Raw genomic sequence first — 15,822 nt, forward strand, 5'->3', positions numbered from 1 at the left:
TCTCTCTCTCTCTCTCTCTCTCTCTCTCTCTCTCTCTCTCTCTCTCTCTCTCTCTCTCTGTCTCTTTCTCCCTATGCACTCTGAGTACCATGACTACAGCAGTATGGTGTGCTTGACTAGTGCTGTTTGCTTTGTGTCTCTCCTGGGCCAGGAAAGATGCTCAGTACACTTCTAGTTGAGTGAATAAAGGAAATAAGTGAACTATAAATGATGCAGGCATATCCACCTCAAATGTATTCCTTCCCATGTGCCTTGGCATTAGGTGCTTGCCCTGTCTCTATAAGCTTATCAATGGGCTGGTGTCATCTTCTGTGGACTACCAATATTCAAACCCATTCCATAGCCTAGCACAGTGAGGCAGACTGAAGGGACACTGACAAGTCTGTACTCAGTGCACTCAAGGACGCCCCACCAAAAGGGAGAGGGGATAGTCTAGACAGAAGCCCAGCCCAACAGGTAACACCCAAGCCTACTTGAGTTCCTTAAGTTCACGGCTGACGTCATTCTTCTGCTTCCGAGTGTCATCCAGGCTACGAAGGGCTTCTGCCAGCTCACTCACGGCTCGATCTCGCTCTCGCCTCAGGTTGTCACACAGGGTCCTGGTAGAAAAAACAGAGGTCAAGGTTACTGTGAAAGGCAAGAATGAAGGGCTTGTGGTCTGTAACTTACCATCTGTCCACCCCTACCTCTGAGTTTCAGTCTAAACAAAGCAAGCACAAAAGGAGTGCATGACCCCACCCAGACCAGCCCACTATGTAACCAGAGACACCAGTCAGGCCTCAGTACCCACTGCCTGGGGAATGAGGACCACGCTGCACACAGTCACTTTTCTAGCAGGAGTTCCGTGGCAGCAGAGGGGCTCAACTTTGCAGTAAAACCCCAGCCTACTTGGTGAGCTTCTGCGCTCCAACAGTCATAAGTTCTTTAACTGATGATACACAGGGCTTTCTACCTATGTCACTACCAGGCTGAGAGACACTTAGCCAGGACTCAGCTCTCTGTCTCAGTGGCTCTGTTTGGGTGCAATGGGGAAACCTGATGGGACCCCGGGGGTGGGGGACCCAAACCATTTCATCTACTAGACAGGATACACACGCCTACATCAGGAGGGCCTGTGCTTGGCCATCTCTAAAATAATGTGCCCTGCAGCTGGTCCCCATGCCTCCACAGCCTACAACCTTCACTGCCTTGATCATAGTCCAGCTCAGGAGGAAGAGCAAACCAGAGCCAGAGCAAGCAGAAAGCACCCAGAAGACCTTAATGTTCCTCCTATACCACACACCAAGTATTTTTAACATCTATCTTCGTCTCCTGAGCCTCCCTGCTAAGGCACAAGCCTGCCACTCTTATAGTCTGAGAGGTGTTCCAGAATCCCTCAATGACCATCTTACTGTACCTTTCCCACCATCTCTGGTTCTGACCCGGGACAGGATCTTACCCACACTCCTTTGCTTCCATTCAAGACCCTCAGAACTGAAACTCAAGGACACTGTCACCCTATTCCTTGTGATTCTCCAGACCAAGACCTGGCCACCCCCAAATCTACAGAGAAGGCACCCAGGCACCACCCTTTCCATCCGCAATGTTCATACTTCCTTCCCTGCTGAGGAAACTGCACTCAAGCTACAAGTTCTAGCTCAAATGGGCCTGGGAGACTTCCTTCCACTCTGAGTGGCCTGCATGTCCCATGACAGCCTGAGGACCTGGATGTCACTTCCATGTACTGTCCTGCCCTCTGACCTAGAGCCCCTCCTAGGTATAGATACACAGAAGCCTCCTCTGAGCTCTTGCTGCTCGGGAACCAAAGATGCTGACACAGTGGATGTCTAGCAACAGAGAGGAAAAAAAAAAACACATTTCACAAAAGTGGCTTCTAAAGACAAAAGTGGCTTCTAAAGACAAAAGTGGCTTTGACCTGAACACAGTTCACACTCAAGATGTCTAGAAGTGAATCAGGAAGGAAATACAATAGAAATCTCTAAAGTCAAGAGGTGAGGTGAGAATCAGTTGAGGGAGAGAAAGGAGGAACCACAGTCCCTGTCTCCTTCTCTGGACAAATGGCCAGTGAGTGTGACCCTGTCCACAGACCTCAGTGCTCAAGAGAAACACAGGATCATGTCCGCCCAAGAGCACCCTTACCGGATACTGTCACGCTCTGCCACAATCTTGTCCCGCTCCTGAAAGGCCCAGTCCCGCCGGCACTTGGCCACATCTGCTTCCTGGAGGGCTTCCTTCAGCTCCTGGCACAATGCCTTACACTGCTTACGGAGGATTTCCACTTCTTTGTTGGCTCTTCCAGCATCCATGGTCACCGTGTCTTTGATCTAAGGGAAAGAGGTCAGTGAAAGGGGTTACCCACACTTCCGAATTGCAGAGCTTACCAGCTCAGAGGTGGGGCTGGAGCTCAAGGGGAACATTAAGCCCAGGCACTTGCAGCTGAAACCCTCCAGCATTTGTCTCCCTGAAGGGCTCTCCCCTCTATTAAGGATGCTAGCCTCACTGAGCATAGGAGGCTCATGCAGAGAGAACTATGCTGGAGAATGGAGTAGCTCTCATCCATGTCTGCCTCTCTTTGAGTCCCACTGGGCTCCTCAAAATTCCTAGCTACTGAAACAAATTACCCTAAAAACACTGCTCCTCAGACACTTTAGTGAGATGGGGGAGGGAGATTAAAAGTAGCTGTGGAACTAGAGAGCCAAGACAGGCCAACTGACTGCTCTCTGCTGAAGCCCTCGATTTTGGTGATGACACACTGCAGGAATATGGCAGTGACGTTCTCACGCTCCTCCTCTTGCTGAGAGACCACTCTCACCAGTCACCCTCGCTCTGACCTCTACACCAGTTCCCAGCCGCCAGGAACTCAGCCTGAGGTCTCACATGGCCATCCTTAATAGTTCTGAGGCCCCAGGTGCTGCTGAAATCTGTGTTTGGGACAATATGGGCTGTTTCAGAAGCTCCTCACCTGAAAAGGGGCAACTAAGAAGACCCAAGGGCTGCACTCCACTCCCCAAAAGGTACACTGCCCAACCAAGGTCCCAGGGAGAGGGTGTGTGGCAGAAAATATGGCTTCCAGGTCAGACAGTGTTGGTTCTTTTTGGACACCTTCCCTCTAAAGCACCATTGACTGCACAGCCAAGCTGTGCTCCTCGTGAAGACATAACTGCAGCCAGAGGCTGTAGAAAGGCATTGCCAGCCTTGGTACTGCAGATAGCCCTTCTATGGCACAGTGTTCCACTTAGAGGAGCAAGCAAGACCTGGGAGAACCTCACAAAAGGAATCTCCATGAAGACACTCTATGATCAGGAAACCAGATGAACCAGAAGGCCTACCCAGCTAACCCCAAACAGGTGATCAAACAATCATTCCCTAGAACCACATCACACCTAAGAAGTACAGGTCTGGCTTCCTCTTGGCTAGTGTTAATTTGGGGTATGAACCTAGAACAGCGTGCAGAGAGGTTGAGTATGTCAACTCTGGTGGCAACAGGTAGGAATGAAGCCAGGGGATCTCCCCTGCTGCTTGCTGACTCAGAACAATGCCTGGAAAAGATTCCTGCCTCAGCTGACAAGCCACCTGTCACTCAGCCAGCACCCCCTGCATTGCCTCAGAGGACTGACTCCAGACTAAAGGGCATGCCTGACTGCCTGAGTGCTGAGTACCAAGGGCTGAAGGCTGAGGCTCAGACGTCAAGCCTCCACATTAACGATGCTCGCTGCTGGAGGCCAGCACCAGGGGGTCCTGGGTGCTCTTCATACTTCTCTGTGTACATGATCACAGCCTCAGAAATCTGAAAAGTCCCATGGAGCAGGCTTGCTGTCTTATCACAAGCTCACCTTATAGGCACACAACATTCCATGACCTTTCTAGTCTGGTGACCAATTTGGTCATTGTCCAAAGCGTTTTCTGTTTGTTTTGTTTTGTTTCCTGACTTGTCACTGTGGTTTTCTGACTTGATAGTCATATCTCCCCTCTCCCGCCCTGTTTGCAATAAGAATATACTTAGATACTAGGACACAAAAAGGATCAGATTGGGCTATCTAGGGCGTTTACCAAACTCTAGTGCATTAAATTGACTTATTGAAAGTTCCTTTGAGGATTGGCATGGTAGTGAACACCTACAATCCCAGCACTTGCACTAAGGAAGCAGAGGCAGGCAGATCTCTGTGAGCTCAAGGGTAGCCTGGTTGTTCCAGGTTCCAGGCTAGCCAGGGGTAGAAGGAAGGAAAAAAGGAAGGAAGGAAGGAAGGAAGGAAGGAAGGAAGGAAGGAAGGAAGGAAGGAAGGAAGGAAGACGGTTCCTTTATATAAAAGGTTCTCTTTCCTAAAATTTCATCAAAGTTGGGCAAGACAGGTAAAGCAGATGATATTGCAAGCAAGGCCCTGTTCCCAACACACACACACACACACACACACACACACACACACACACACTGTTGTACTACATGCTCCTCTTGGCAGTGGCCTTCACCTCAATGGTCTTGGGAACACCAACCCCTCTGTCTGGAACTGTCATTATTAACCCATGTTACCTATACAAACAGTTACATGGGCGTGTGCTCATCCTAAATGGGCAATAATAAAATAGATTCCTGTCATCCCAACTCTGTGAAGTCACAATTGCTAACTGTGATTTCTGCTTGTGTCACTTGAAAACCATCCCTCAAGGACAGATATGACTATCATATATATCCGGTTTGCAGACTACGACACAGAGGCAGAAAAGAGAGATGAGAGGTCACGTGATGGAGGGGGCTCAGACTCTAGTTCAGCCTCAGTCCCTCTCACTCTCCAGTGCCCCACCTCTACCTGGGTACAGAAGGAGCCATTGCAGGTAGAAAGGCCACTAGTGGGGTGACTAATCTTGGCTGTCAACTTGACACACATGGAAAGAGGAAAACACACAATCGAAAAATTGCCTCCATCAGATTGGCCTGTGGGCATGTCTATGAGACATTTTATTTTTAAAATTATTTTTTAGATTTACTTTTTTTTTTTGCTGTATGTGTATGTATGCTTGTGTGTGTGTGTGTGTCTGTGTGTGTGTGTGTGTGTATTTGCCTGCATATGTGTATGTGCACTGCATGTGTGCCTTGTGCCCACAGAGCCAGAAGAGAACACTAGAAGCCTTACAATTGGAGTTATAGATAGCTGTAAGCTGCCATGTGGGTGCTGGGTCCTCTGGAAGCCAGTGCTCTAAGTGCCAAACCATTTTCCCAACCCCTTGGGACATTTCCTTGATTGCTAATTGCTACTGAAGGGTGCAGCTCACGCTGAACAGTGCCATCCAGGCAGGTGGTCCTGACCTGTACGTGAGCCTGGGAACAAGCCAGCAAACAGCATTTCTCAAGGGCTCCACTAAGCTCCTGTTCTGCTGGAGCTCCTGCTCCAACTTCCCACAATGAAGACTAACACCTGTAAGATGAAACCAACCCTTTCTTCAACAAGTTGTTTGGGGCCATGGTGTTTATCACAGTAACAGAAAGAAAACGAGACTGGTAGCCTGGCTGTCCATGCCCCCATACCACCCACCCTGCCTCATGCCTGGTACAGGGTGATCTCTGTAGAGTGACCATGCCAATCTTCCTGAACTTGCTTCCACTTCTCACACACCACTTTGCTCACCCGTATCCTAACAGACCTTCACAGAAAACGAGAAGCATAGAAGCATGAATCAAGAACAGCTCTGACAGGGGTAGGGGAATAATCTAGTATTCCTAAGTCTAGAGACTCTTTTCAAAGCCACAGTATGACCAAAGGGCAGACGGTAATCTCCATGCCTGTCATCTGCATCCCAGCAGAACACACCTGTACCAGAAAGGACATTCGTCAGTAGTGAGGTACAGCTGGCCAGGCAGAAAGGTACACGGGAGTTAAGCTAAAAGGCTCAGTCCTACTGCTACTGAATACCTCAGTCTCTAGCTCTTGAGGGACTATCCCAGAGAGCAAGGCTTTAGAATAAGGCCTAAGTCAGCAGAAAGCTGTGTACTCAGGAACTTAAGAGTGTCCTGAGAGAAAGATCAGACGCTCCTTTGAGTACACAAATGGCTGCTGGACAAAGGCCCTGAGGGTATTCTCCTGAACCCACGAGGCTATCAGTTCTATGCAGCTAAGAACTCTAGAGGGTCTTGGGACCTTGTTCACAGAGTCAATCCGAGACAATTCAAGATGCTCTCCATGTGACCAGAAAGAACAGTACATTCCTCCTATAATCAAGCCATGTTATTTTGAAACAAACAAACCAAAGTAGTGTCACAGCACAGGCGAGACAAACACGGCCTTGTGATGACTTACTATTTCTATCATTTTATAGATAGACACAATATAGCCTTGTAACCTGGCACCTTTCACCATGTGCATATCCTCTGATATATTCCTGTATCCAGGACAATGGCTAGACATTCTGACCCATTTCTCCTCTGGTCTCCAGACTAATGTCAATGCCGAGCCTAAGCTCCGCAAAGACCCAAATGGTTATCTCACTACCCAGTCTGTGAAGAGAAGCCCCTGGCGCTCAGACCTTCTCATCCAGCCCTCAAGCACTCTGTGGCCACCTTTGCTGCTGGACCACTGCCTACCTGCCGCAGGGCCTCCATCTCCTCGCTGGCTGCCTTCTTCTCGGATGTGCTGCTCTTGAGTTTGGACTCGGCCAGCTCTACCTCTGTCTGCAGCTTGTCCAGCTCCGAGATGACCTGGTCGCGCTCGCTCATGATGAGCTTGTACTCGCTGTACACAGCATCACGCTCCTCCTTGTACTTCTCCGACTCCTTGGCGGTTTTCACCTGCTTGCTCCTCAGTTCTGTGAGCTCAGATTGTAGCAGCTCCATCTCCCACTGTAGGTCCTTGTTCTGGGCTGTGGCCTTACTCAGCTCATGGTGGATTGTCTCAAACCTGGGGAGGAAAATGTGAGGTGGGAGGGGCGGGGACCTGCCATGTCAGCTGTGAGGCTGCTACCCCCAGCACCAGCCCCGCTGTTCGAGACAGTCAAGCATGAAATTTTGACTGAGGTCATTCTCACCCCCAGAGAGAATGGTCACGGAGTACTAGTGCCCTGGGCCTGGAATGTTTCTCAGCCTTTAACAAATGCCAGAAGTTGAACTGAGGACTACATGCTCTTTACTCTACTAGAAAGAACAGCACATTTCTCCTATAATGAGGCTACATTACTTTGGGGGAAAACACACACACACACAGCCAGAGTCACAGCACAGGAAAGACAAATGTGGCCTTATGATGGCTTATTAATAACAATCACCTCATTTTATATTATAGATAGATCTAATATAGCCTTGCAACATGGGCACCTGAACAAGGTCATGTGGCTAGCTCAGACCTCCTATCTAGAAGGCACCTTGCACCCAGGTAATATGCAAGATACAGCCTGTCACACTAGAGCATTTCCAGAGCTGTGTGCCTGAGAACACCAGTCTTTCAGGAGCTCTGGCACCAAACAACAAAAGCCACATCCCCTGAATCCTGCAGCAGAAACACCAGTCTGGGGTCAATCTGGTAATTTGTAAATCTACTTATATCCAGAGACTCTTCACAGGAAATGAATGAACACCACACCGAGAGCCCACACATGGCAGAAATGTGCTGCTTGCAATACTATCCAGGGTGGGACTCACATATCTAAAACCAACAGTTCCTAATAAAAATGAAATTTCAAGGGACATACTGCCCAGAATAACTACCTTTCCCATTTGCAAGGTGCATGGCCACTATGGAGAAAGAGGTTTATAGGGAAATCTAAGAGTCAGGGTGCTCGGGACACCGCAGGATGCTCACATGGGATGAAAGGAGATAATCTCAAGGCTAGTTCAGTATTAAACACAACATTGTCATTGACGGGAGCACAGTGTTCTGAGGTGTTTCTCTCCCGGAAGTTTTGTAGATGACAGGAAGCCCACAAAGGACAAGAGCCTCAGACAAAGAGAACCCAACTTACTACCCCCAACATACACTGCCCTGGGGTCAGCCTGGGCTCCTACCTCCTGAGAGAGAGAGCACACTGGTGCTGTAACTGGATGGCCGTGTCCCTCTGCTGGGTCAACATCTCCGTCTGCTTTTGCAGGCGCTGGTTCTCCTCCCCAAGCTGCTCCAGGCGGCTCAGGTCCGAGTTGTGCACGGCCACCGTCTCGCTGTACCTCTTCCGCAGAGCATCGTAGTCCCTCTTGACTACCTCCAGCTTGTCCATGGCCGTGTCATACAGCTTGTTGAGGATCTCTGACGAGCCATTGTGCTTCAGCACCTGAGGACCCCAACCACACGTGATTACTGAGGAACAAGGTGGGCAGAGCAGGTATCTCCCTTCTTCTAAGGAAGCAAGAGTTCATCTCAGCCCTCAGAGGGTGGTGGAGTGTGTGTGCGTGCGTGCGTGTGTGCGTGCGTGTGTCTAGTGCTGCACTCACAGGGGGCTGATCCATTTAGATTCATTCCTTCTCAAATGTTTGTGTTACAGAGAAGTCCCAAGTCCTACGAGGCAAAACATTCTATGCACAGGAAGGCTATAGTGGCCAGCCGGAGCGTATGTTTGGAAAGGTCTGTGGAACCTTATGGTGATGGTGAGCTGTTGTCAAGGTGAGACCAGCCCATAAGAAGTCTGCAACTTTGTTCCCTACTAAGCAGAAAGGAACTGCGACCAGCACCCAGGAAAATCTAGATACTGCCTGTCCACTGTGCACACCTCCATATTGAGGATCAAATGAATCTGGCGTGACTCCCCTGGCAAATGACATGGGAAACTTGGACCTGATTTCCCCTGAACTTACGTGTCCTTTTTTCTTCCCTGTGTTGATTTTGCCATGTGTCCTATGGCTACAATTTTAGCCAGTGGGAACCATTATATATTGAGTCTTGCTTTTGAGTCTTAGCAAGTCACAGGACCTCAGAGATGGCATTACAGACTTTCAAAAATGAGAGCATAAAATATCCAATATTGTTCTAGGCATTGTCAGTATGAAACAGGAGAGGAAGCAACTGTGTCTTATGGTCTGTTAATCTCAGGGGCAGCACTGGGGGAAATGAACCCACCTATGGAACAAGAACAATATCTTCCTATGTTAACATTGACTTTCAGGAAAATGGAAAAAAGAGAGTACCATGTACAGGAGGATGCTTCTGAGCATCACAGAGTCAAAGAGGAAGAAGGTTGTAAGGGAGGCTACCACTGGGGATGGCTTTCTAAGAAAGTGATTTCTAAGTGAAGATAACAAAGACAAAAAATTGGCCAAAAAGCACAGATATAGCCAAAGGTAAGGATGCAAGTGAAAAGGCTATAGGGCAGACACACAGTGCTATGCAAGGATCAGCGAGAAGAGGATACAGACTAGGTAGACCCAGCATACACAGAGGCTTACAGCAGCATGCCCAAGCCCAAGGCTCAGGGGGGAGGCTGAATCCTGAGGATACAGCAGACTGCAGGAGTCTAGAGAACATGGTAGAACATGCCTGTCATCCCAGTACTCAAGCAGGCTGAGGCTGCAGCAGTATCTAAGTTTGAGACCGGACTGAGCTACACAGCAAATATGCTGGCCATGACTGTGTAGCCAAACACCGTCTCAAAAACAATAACCAGAAAACAAAACACGAAACCAACCAAACAACCCCAACCAGAAAAACAGAGAATATGAGCACAAGAACCCATCCTACTGTGAATTACAGGAGCTCAGCTTCACCAGAGGTGCTGTGTAAGAAGAGAAAACAAAACAAAGCAAAACAAAACAAAACACTCGCAAACCTGAGAAGACTGGGTGTTTCAGGGGTTGCCTGTTGAGCACCACTCAAAGATCTTTAGCCTTTGGTGACTCACCACCTCTGTGGGTTTGCTTCCTTATTTCTCAAATAACAGGACAAAACTGGAAAGGCTGGCTTAGCCCCTGCAGCTCCTCCAGCCCAGAAACAACCTTGTTCACCATGTGGGCCCTGAGTTATCAACACCATCTTTGCGGTTCAGACAGTCACAACCTTGAACTGTGGGACACTTCCTCCAGAGACAGGCAGAACATCTACTCAGAAGGGACAAGTGATTCAAAAGTCAGAATTGAGATGGAGAAATAGCTCTGTGATTAAGAGCACTTGCTGCTCTTGCAGAAGACCCAGGTTCAGTTCCCAGCACACACATGCTAATTCAGAACTGTCTGTAGCTCCAGTTCCAACACCCTTTTCTGGTCTCCATAGGTACTACATATATATGGTATATGTACATACATGAAGGCAAAAACACTCATACACATAAAATAAAAACAAATCTTTGAAAAAATCAGGGAGCTTGAGAGATGGCTCTGAGGTTAAGAACATTCAAGGCTCTTGTAGAAAGAAGATCTGGGTTTAGTTCCCAGTACCACAGATGTCTGTAACTCCAGCTACCAGGGATCCAATACCCTCTTCTGGCCTCTGTGGACACCCATAGACATATCCACGTGCACACATACACAGAAATAAAAACTAAATATTTTTTAGAAAATATAATCACAGAGACCACTGATTTCTGTCTGTCTCTGTGTTCTCTCTGTCCCCCTCCCCCTATATATACACTCTGTTCTCTCTCCCCCACCCAGGCTCAGAAGCCAGGGCTGCAAGTTGAAAGGCTGTCAGAAGCCAGCTTCACCCACCTCTCTGCATCTTTCATTTTTCCTCTATTTGTTATAATGTATAGAGCCTAGGTACTGAACATATTCCAGTTTCCCTGTTTCAACTTACTGAATTCTTGGATTATAGCATGTCCTATGACCCCTAGCTTTCTTTCCTGTTCTTTCCAAAAACTATTCCTTTCAAAAGGAAATAGTGTGATTGAAATACAAAAGTTATTTACAACATAGAAGGTAAAAACTTCACTGTATTGTGGAAACACTTTACTCTCAAACATACACTGAGACATGCACACACAAACTGGGAGCCATTCGGACACTAAAATTCTCCTTAGGAGGAGGGAGGAGGGAAGGGAGAGGAACAGCAGCTGTGACAGAGAGAGAAGCTGTAGCTTCTGTCCTGGTGGCACAAAGCCTGTAATCCTAGCACTTGAGAAACAGAAGCAGGAATGTCAGGAGTTCATGGCCATCCACAGCCTGTGTCATAGGAGACCCTGTCGCAAAAACGAAAACTTGGCCTGGAGAGACGAGTCAATAGTGAAGCTCACTTGCTGTTCTCACAGAGAACCTGAGTCCTGTTCCAGAAAGGGGGGGTGGGCCACAAAGAGTCATGTGGCTCACAACCCCTGTAACTCCAGTTCCAGAGTACCTGAGGCCCTCTCTTGGCACCTATACATATCAAGCATACAAACTCATGCAGACGCACATACATACATAAATTTTTTAAAAGAATAAATGTCTTTTTTCTGTGTTTTTAAAAAGGGTTTTAAAAAGTTTTTTTAAAGAGGGTTCCTACCTTATATCATTTAGCTGAAAAACCATGCCTGTTGAGGCAAGGGTGGATTTCTCGCCTTTCTCAGGCTTGAGAACATTTCACTGTCTATAAACAGTCCACACTGTATTCCGCAGTCAATGGTCACCTATGTTACCACTCACCTCTGAGCTAGTGTATACAATACTCACATTTTTAAGGTATTGTCAGACCCACTAGCTAATAAGTAGTTCTTCATTTAAATTTTTTAAGATTTATTTTTATGTGTATGAATGTTCTGCCTGCATAATTACCTCTGGAAACCTGAAGAGGGCATCAGATCCCCGAGAATTGGAATTACAGATGCTTGTGAGATATCATGTGGGTCCTGGGAATTGAACCCTGGTCCTCTGCAAAAGCAGCAAGTGCTCTTAATTGCTAAGCCATCTCTTGAGCCCTGGTCCTTCAGTTTTAAATTTCTATTCCTGACTTCAAGCAGGACTGGCATCTTTTCTGTGTTTATGAATTATCTATCTTTGTCTTCTAGGAATTCCCATTTCTAACCTTTGGTTTCTTTTCCTTTCCTTTGATTTCTAAGTCAGGACCTCTCTTATACTGAGTAAGAACTGTATGCCCAAGCTGCATCAGCCCTCCAGGAGCTAGTTTTAAATTTCAGCTGCCTTTCCTGGGTGTATTTATCACGATGATCCTCTGCATATGTGGCTTGTGGTGTCTCACTCTTTGCAAACTCCAAGAGGATGCCCTTTGTAATCTGTGCTTCAGTTGTATTAAGAAAGCCTCTCCTTCCTACCTTGAGATCATAACAATATCCTCTTGTTATGACGTCTAAAAAGCATTTTTTTACTTTCTCCATTTAAACCCTTTAACTCTTTTAAATATATATTTCTTTTCATAACTTGAGATGGACATAGAATTTCTTCTTCTTTTTCTTCTTCTTCTTCTTCTTCTTCTTCTTCTTCTTCTTCTTCTTCTTCTTCTCCTTCTCCTCCTCCTCCTCCTCCTCCTCCTCCTCCTCCTCCTCCTCCCACAAACCACTGACCAGTGGAGACTGGGCACAAAGATGCAGAACTCAGGATACCTGAAGTATCCAGGAGCACACAGTGCCACTACTGAGGACCATCCCACAGGGACGGAATTCCCCATGCTCCTGTGTCTGCAGAGGGTCTGGCTTCTGCAACACATTGCTGTGTTGAACAAATACCTCAAACACTCCATTTAAGACTGACTTCATAGTTGGGTGTGGTGGCACACACCTTTAATCCACGAGGGAAAGGGATCTTTGTGAGTTTGAGGCTGGTGTGATCTACAAAGTGAGTTCCAGGACAGCCAGGGCTGTTACATAGAGAAACTCTATGTAGAAAAACAAACAAACAAGCAAACAACAACAAAGACTGATTTCCTAAATCTAGCTTTCCAATACTCCTGTGTCTCAGAGTTGCATAGTCTGAGTTGCCCACAAGAGGGCAGCAGTAAGAACACAGGCTCTTCAGCTTTCATTAAGAAACCCTCATTTTCAAGGAAGCCAACTTGGCTACAGCACTGTCTTCCCCAGTCCACAAGACTCTGGAGTCTGTACCACTACAGCTCATCCTTCTGCTGAGAACCAGTTTCCCAAACGCCCTAATTTTGAGGAGCTTAGAGTCAAGTATGCTGAGTGACCCAGGCTGTCGGAATACATTCATTCCTGATATCACAGGTCAGGCCTAGGCAACTGCTGATGCCAACCCAAGTGTCCTTTGTGCTGCTCAGCACAGCTCCGTCAATGTGGTGAGTTGGTAAGGGCACAAGAGACTGGTGAGAGAGGGCAGATCTGTCCTGTTTCCACCATGGCTGCCTCCAGGGCACAGTGGGGTTCCCTGGGTATAAAAACCCTGAGCCAAGAGATCTTGCTGGCAGTAATCCCAGCTCCATCTCCCTGTACCTCCCCCAGCCTCTGCCTCACTACAGCCTTAGAGAGGCATTGGCTCCCACAGGACAGGATCCAGACCTTCAAAGAGGCATCCAGGCCCTGAGCATTTCTCAACTTCTCTTACAAGGGCTCAGACTCGAGCCTGTACTTTATCATCAACAGCCTCAAAGAAACTAGGGAGAGCTGCAGTCATGTGAATTCCCGAGAACTGGAAACGATGCTATCTGCCAGTCTAGAGCATTTCCTGCTCATCATTAGAAGATTATGTTCTTAGTAGAAGGGTACAAATGCACAGAGACATGCTTACTTTTCTGTTGCTGTGATAAATAAAAGAAAATAACAACCCACCCTGGCCAAAAGCAACTTAGGAAAGAAACGGGTTTATTTGGCTCATGATCCCAGGCTGCAGTCTACTATAGAACAGAAGTCAATGTAGAAACGTGAAAGACCACATCCATAGTCAAGAACAGAGGGCAAGTGAACATGGGGGCTCTCTTTGCTTGTTCTCAGCTAGCTTGCTTCATTCTTACTCAGTTCAGGACCCAGCACAGACAATGGTGCATCCCACAGCAGGCTAGGTGTGGAGGTGTGGGGAGGAATGGACCCCATAGGCTAACATATTTGAATGATTGGTCATTAGGGAGTGGCACTGCTAGAGAGAAATTAGGGGAAATGGTGCTGTTGGAGTAGGTGGGGCCTTGTTGGAGGAAGAGTGTCACTGGGGATGGGCTTTAAGATCTTAAATGCTCAAGCCAGGCCCAGGGTCACATTCTGCTGCCTGTGGATCTGGATCCAGATGTAGAACTCTCAACGTTTACAGCACCACATCTGCCTATATGTCACCATGCTGCCTGCCATGAGGACAATGAACTAAACTTCTAGAACTGAAGCAAGCCCCAACTACATGTTATTCTTTATAAGAGTTCTTTTGGTCCCATCTCCTCACAGCATCAGAACACTAAGACACTGGGTCAGTGAACAATCGAGGCAATCCTATACAGACACACCCACAGGCCAATTAATCCAGACAATCCCTCCTTAGACTCCCTCCACAGGTGATACTAGGTTGTGTCAGGTTGACAATTAAAACCAAGCAACACACACACTCACATACACACATACAGACACACACAGATACACACACACACATGCAAACACTCACATGCGCACACACACACATATGTACACATATACAGAGACATACACATGTGCACACACACATATACAGAGATACACACATGCACACATACACACAAAGACACACACACAAATACACATACATACCATATCACACATATACACATACATATACAGACACATACATACCACACCACACCTAGACACACACAGTACACACAAAGACACACACAGGTATCCACACAGATACACATACATATCACATCACACATATACACACACGGTACACACACATACACACACAAAGACACACACAGGTATCTACACAGATATACATACATACCACACCACACCTAGACACACACAAAGACACACACAGGTATCCACACAGATACGCATACACACCACACCACACATGTTCGGCTTCCCAGCTAGACTAATGAAAGAGTAAATTATCTGGGATACCCTGGGGAAAAGGTCAACTTTCACGAATCAAAAAAGAACATTTTAAAAACTAGACACAGAGCAAATAGAGTAGAAACTGAAATGATCTGGTAGAACTGATTTTAAAAATATGTTGCTTGACACAGATATTTTATAGCAATCAACATTTTAACATACACTCAAGGGCCAGCAAATGGCTCAGTGTGTAAAGGCACCTGATTGCTGTGAAGCCTAGCGACCTGATCTGAGTTCAATTCCAGAAACCCACACAGCGGGAGGAGAGAATCAACTCCCAAAAGCTGTCCTCCGATTCTCACATGCCCTGTGTCCTATGAGCACATCTAGCACCCTCCAACGAGTACACAGATAAGTGTCGTAATAAAAAATGTGATACATACACAAAACACTGAAGGATACACTCGTGTCAACTGAATTAGTAAGGCAGAAATTCTGACTATTTAAATAGTCCACGCACAGAATAGGGGTCAGATACCACTAACGGTAAAATAGTACAGGTGTCTGGATGTTGAAAAAAAAAAATGAGTGTAAAGTGGCCCGTGATACATTCATTGCAGAGTAAAAAAATCAAAGGCAAATTTGCGAGAGAAAAGGAAGCTTCATGTGTGTGTTACACATGAAATAGGAAAAAAATGTCACAAGGACATGTGCACATGGTAGAAGTTGGTTATTTCTGCAAAGTAAGACCAAACTCAATTTGGGGTGACTTCATCGCTGTTTTTAGAATGTTCTCTTTTTAACCAAGGACTGTGCATTGGTTTAGTAAAGGAAGGATGGTACAAAAGCCCCTGGAGTTTGTTTTTCCAACCTAGGAGCTCCGCAGCATGCCTGCTACACCCCAGAAGGATACAAGATGACCCATTTCCCACCAAGGAAATGGAACAAGGGCCAGCTCTCCGCCCCCTCCCCCACAGCTCACATACACAGGACAAGGCACCTGTCTGCAGTTCTCAGGGG

The 15,822-nt window shown here is 47.0% G+C and overlaps 1 protein-coding gene across 1 annotated transcript in view; it reads right to left on the bottom strand.

The window, feature by feature from the left end:
- Dlg5 (discs large MAGUK scaffold protein 5) overlaps positions 1-15,822 on the bottom strand; it is a 112,883-nt gene that overhangs the window by 37,996 nt on the left and 59,065 nt on the right. Inside the window, exons 6-9 of the mRNA XM_028758520.1 lie at positions 7,988-8,247; positions 6,575-6,887; positions 2,140-2,324; positions 474-599 (exon numbers count right to left, since the gene is read on the bottom strand). Coding sequence (XP_028614353.1) covers positions 474-599; positions 2,140-2,324; positions 6,575-6,887; positions 7,988-8,247 — 884 coding nt within the window. The remainder of the gene's footprint in view (positions 1-473; positions 600-2,139; positions 2,325-6,574; positions 6,888-7,987; positions 8,248-15,822) is intronic.

Source organism: Grammomys surdaster, unplaced genomic scaffold (assembly GCF_004785775.1).
Source record: "Grammomys surdaster isolate TR1022 unplaced genomic scaffold, NIH_TR_1.0 126198, whole genome shotgun sequence".
Taxonomy (NCBI): domain Eukaryota; kingdom Metazoa; phylum Chordata; class Mammalia; order Rodentia; family Muridae; genus Grammomys; species Grammomys surdaster.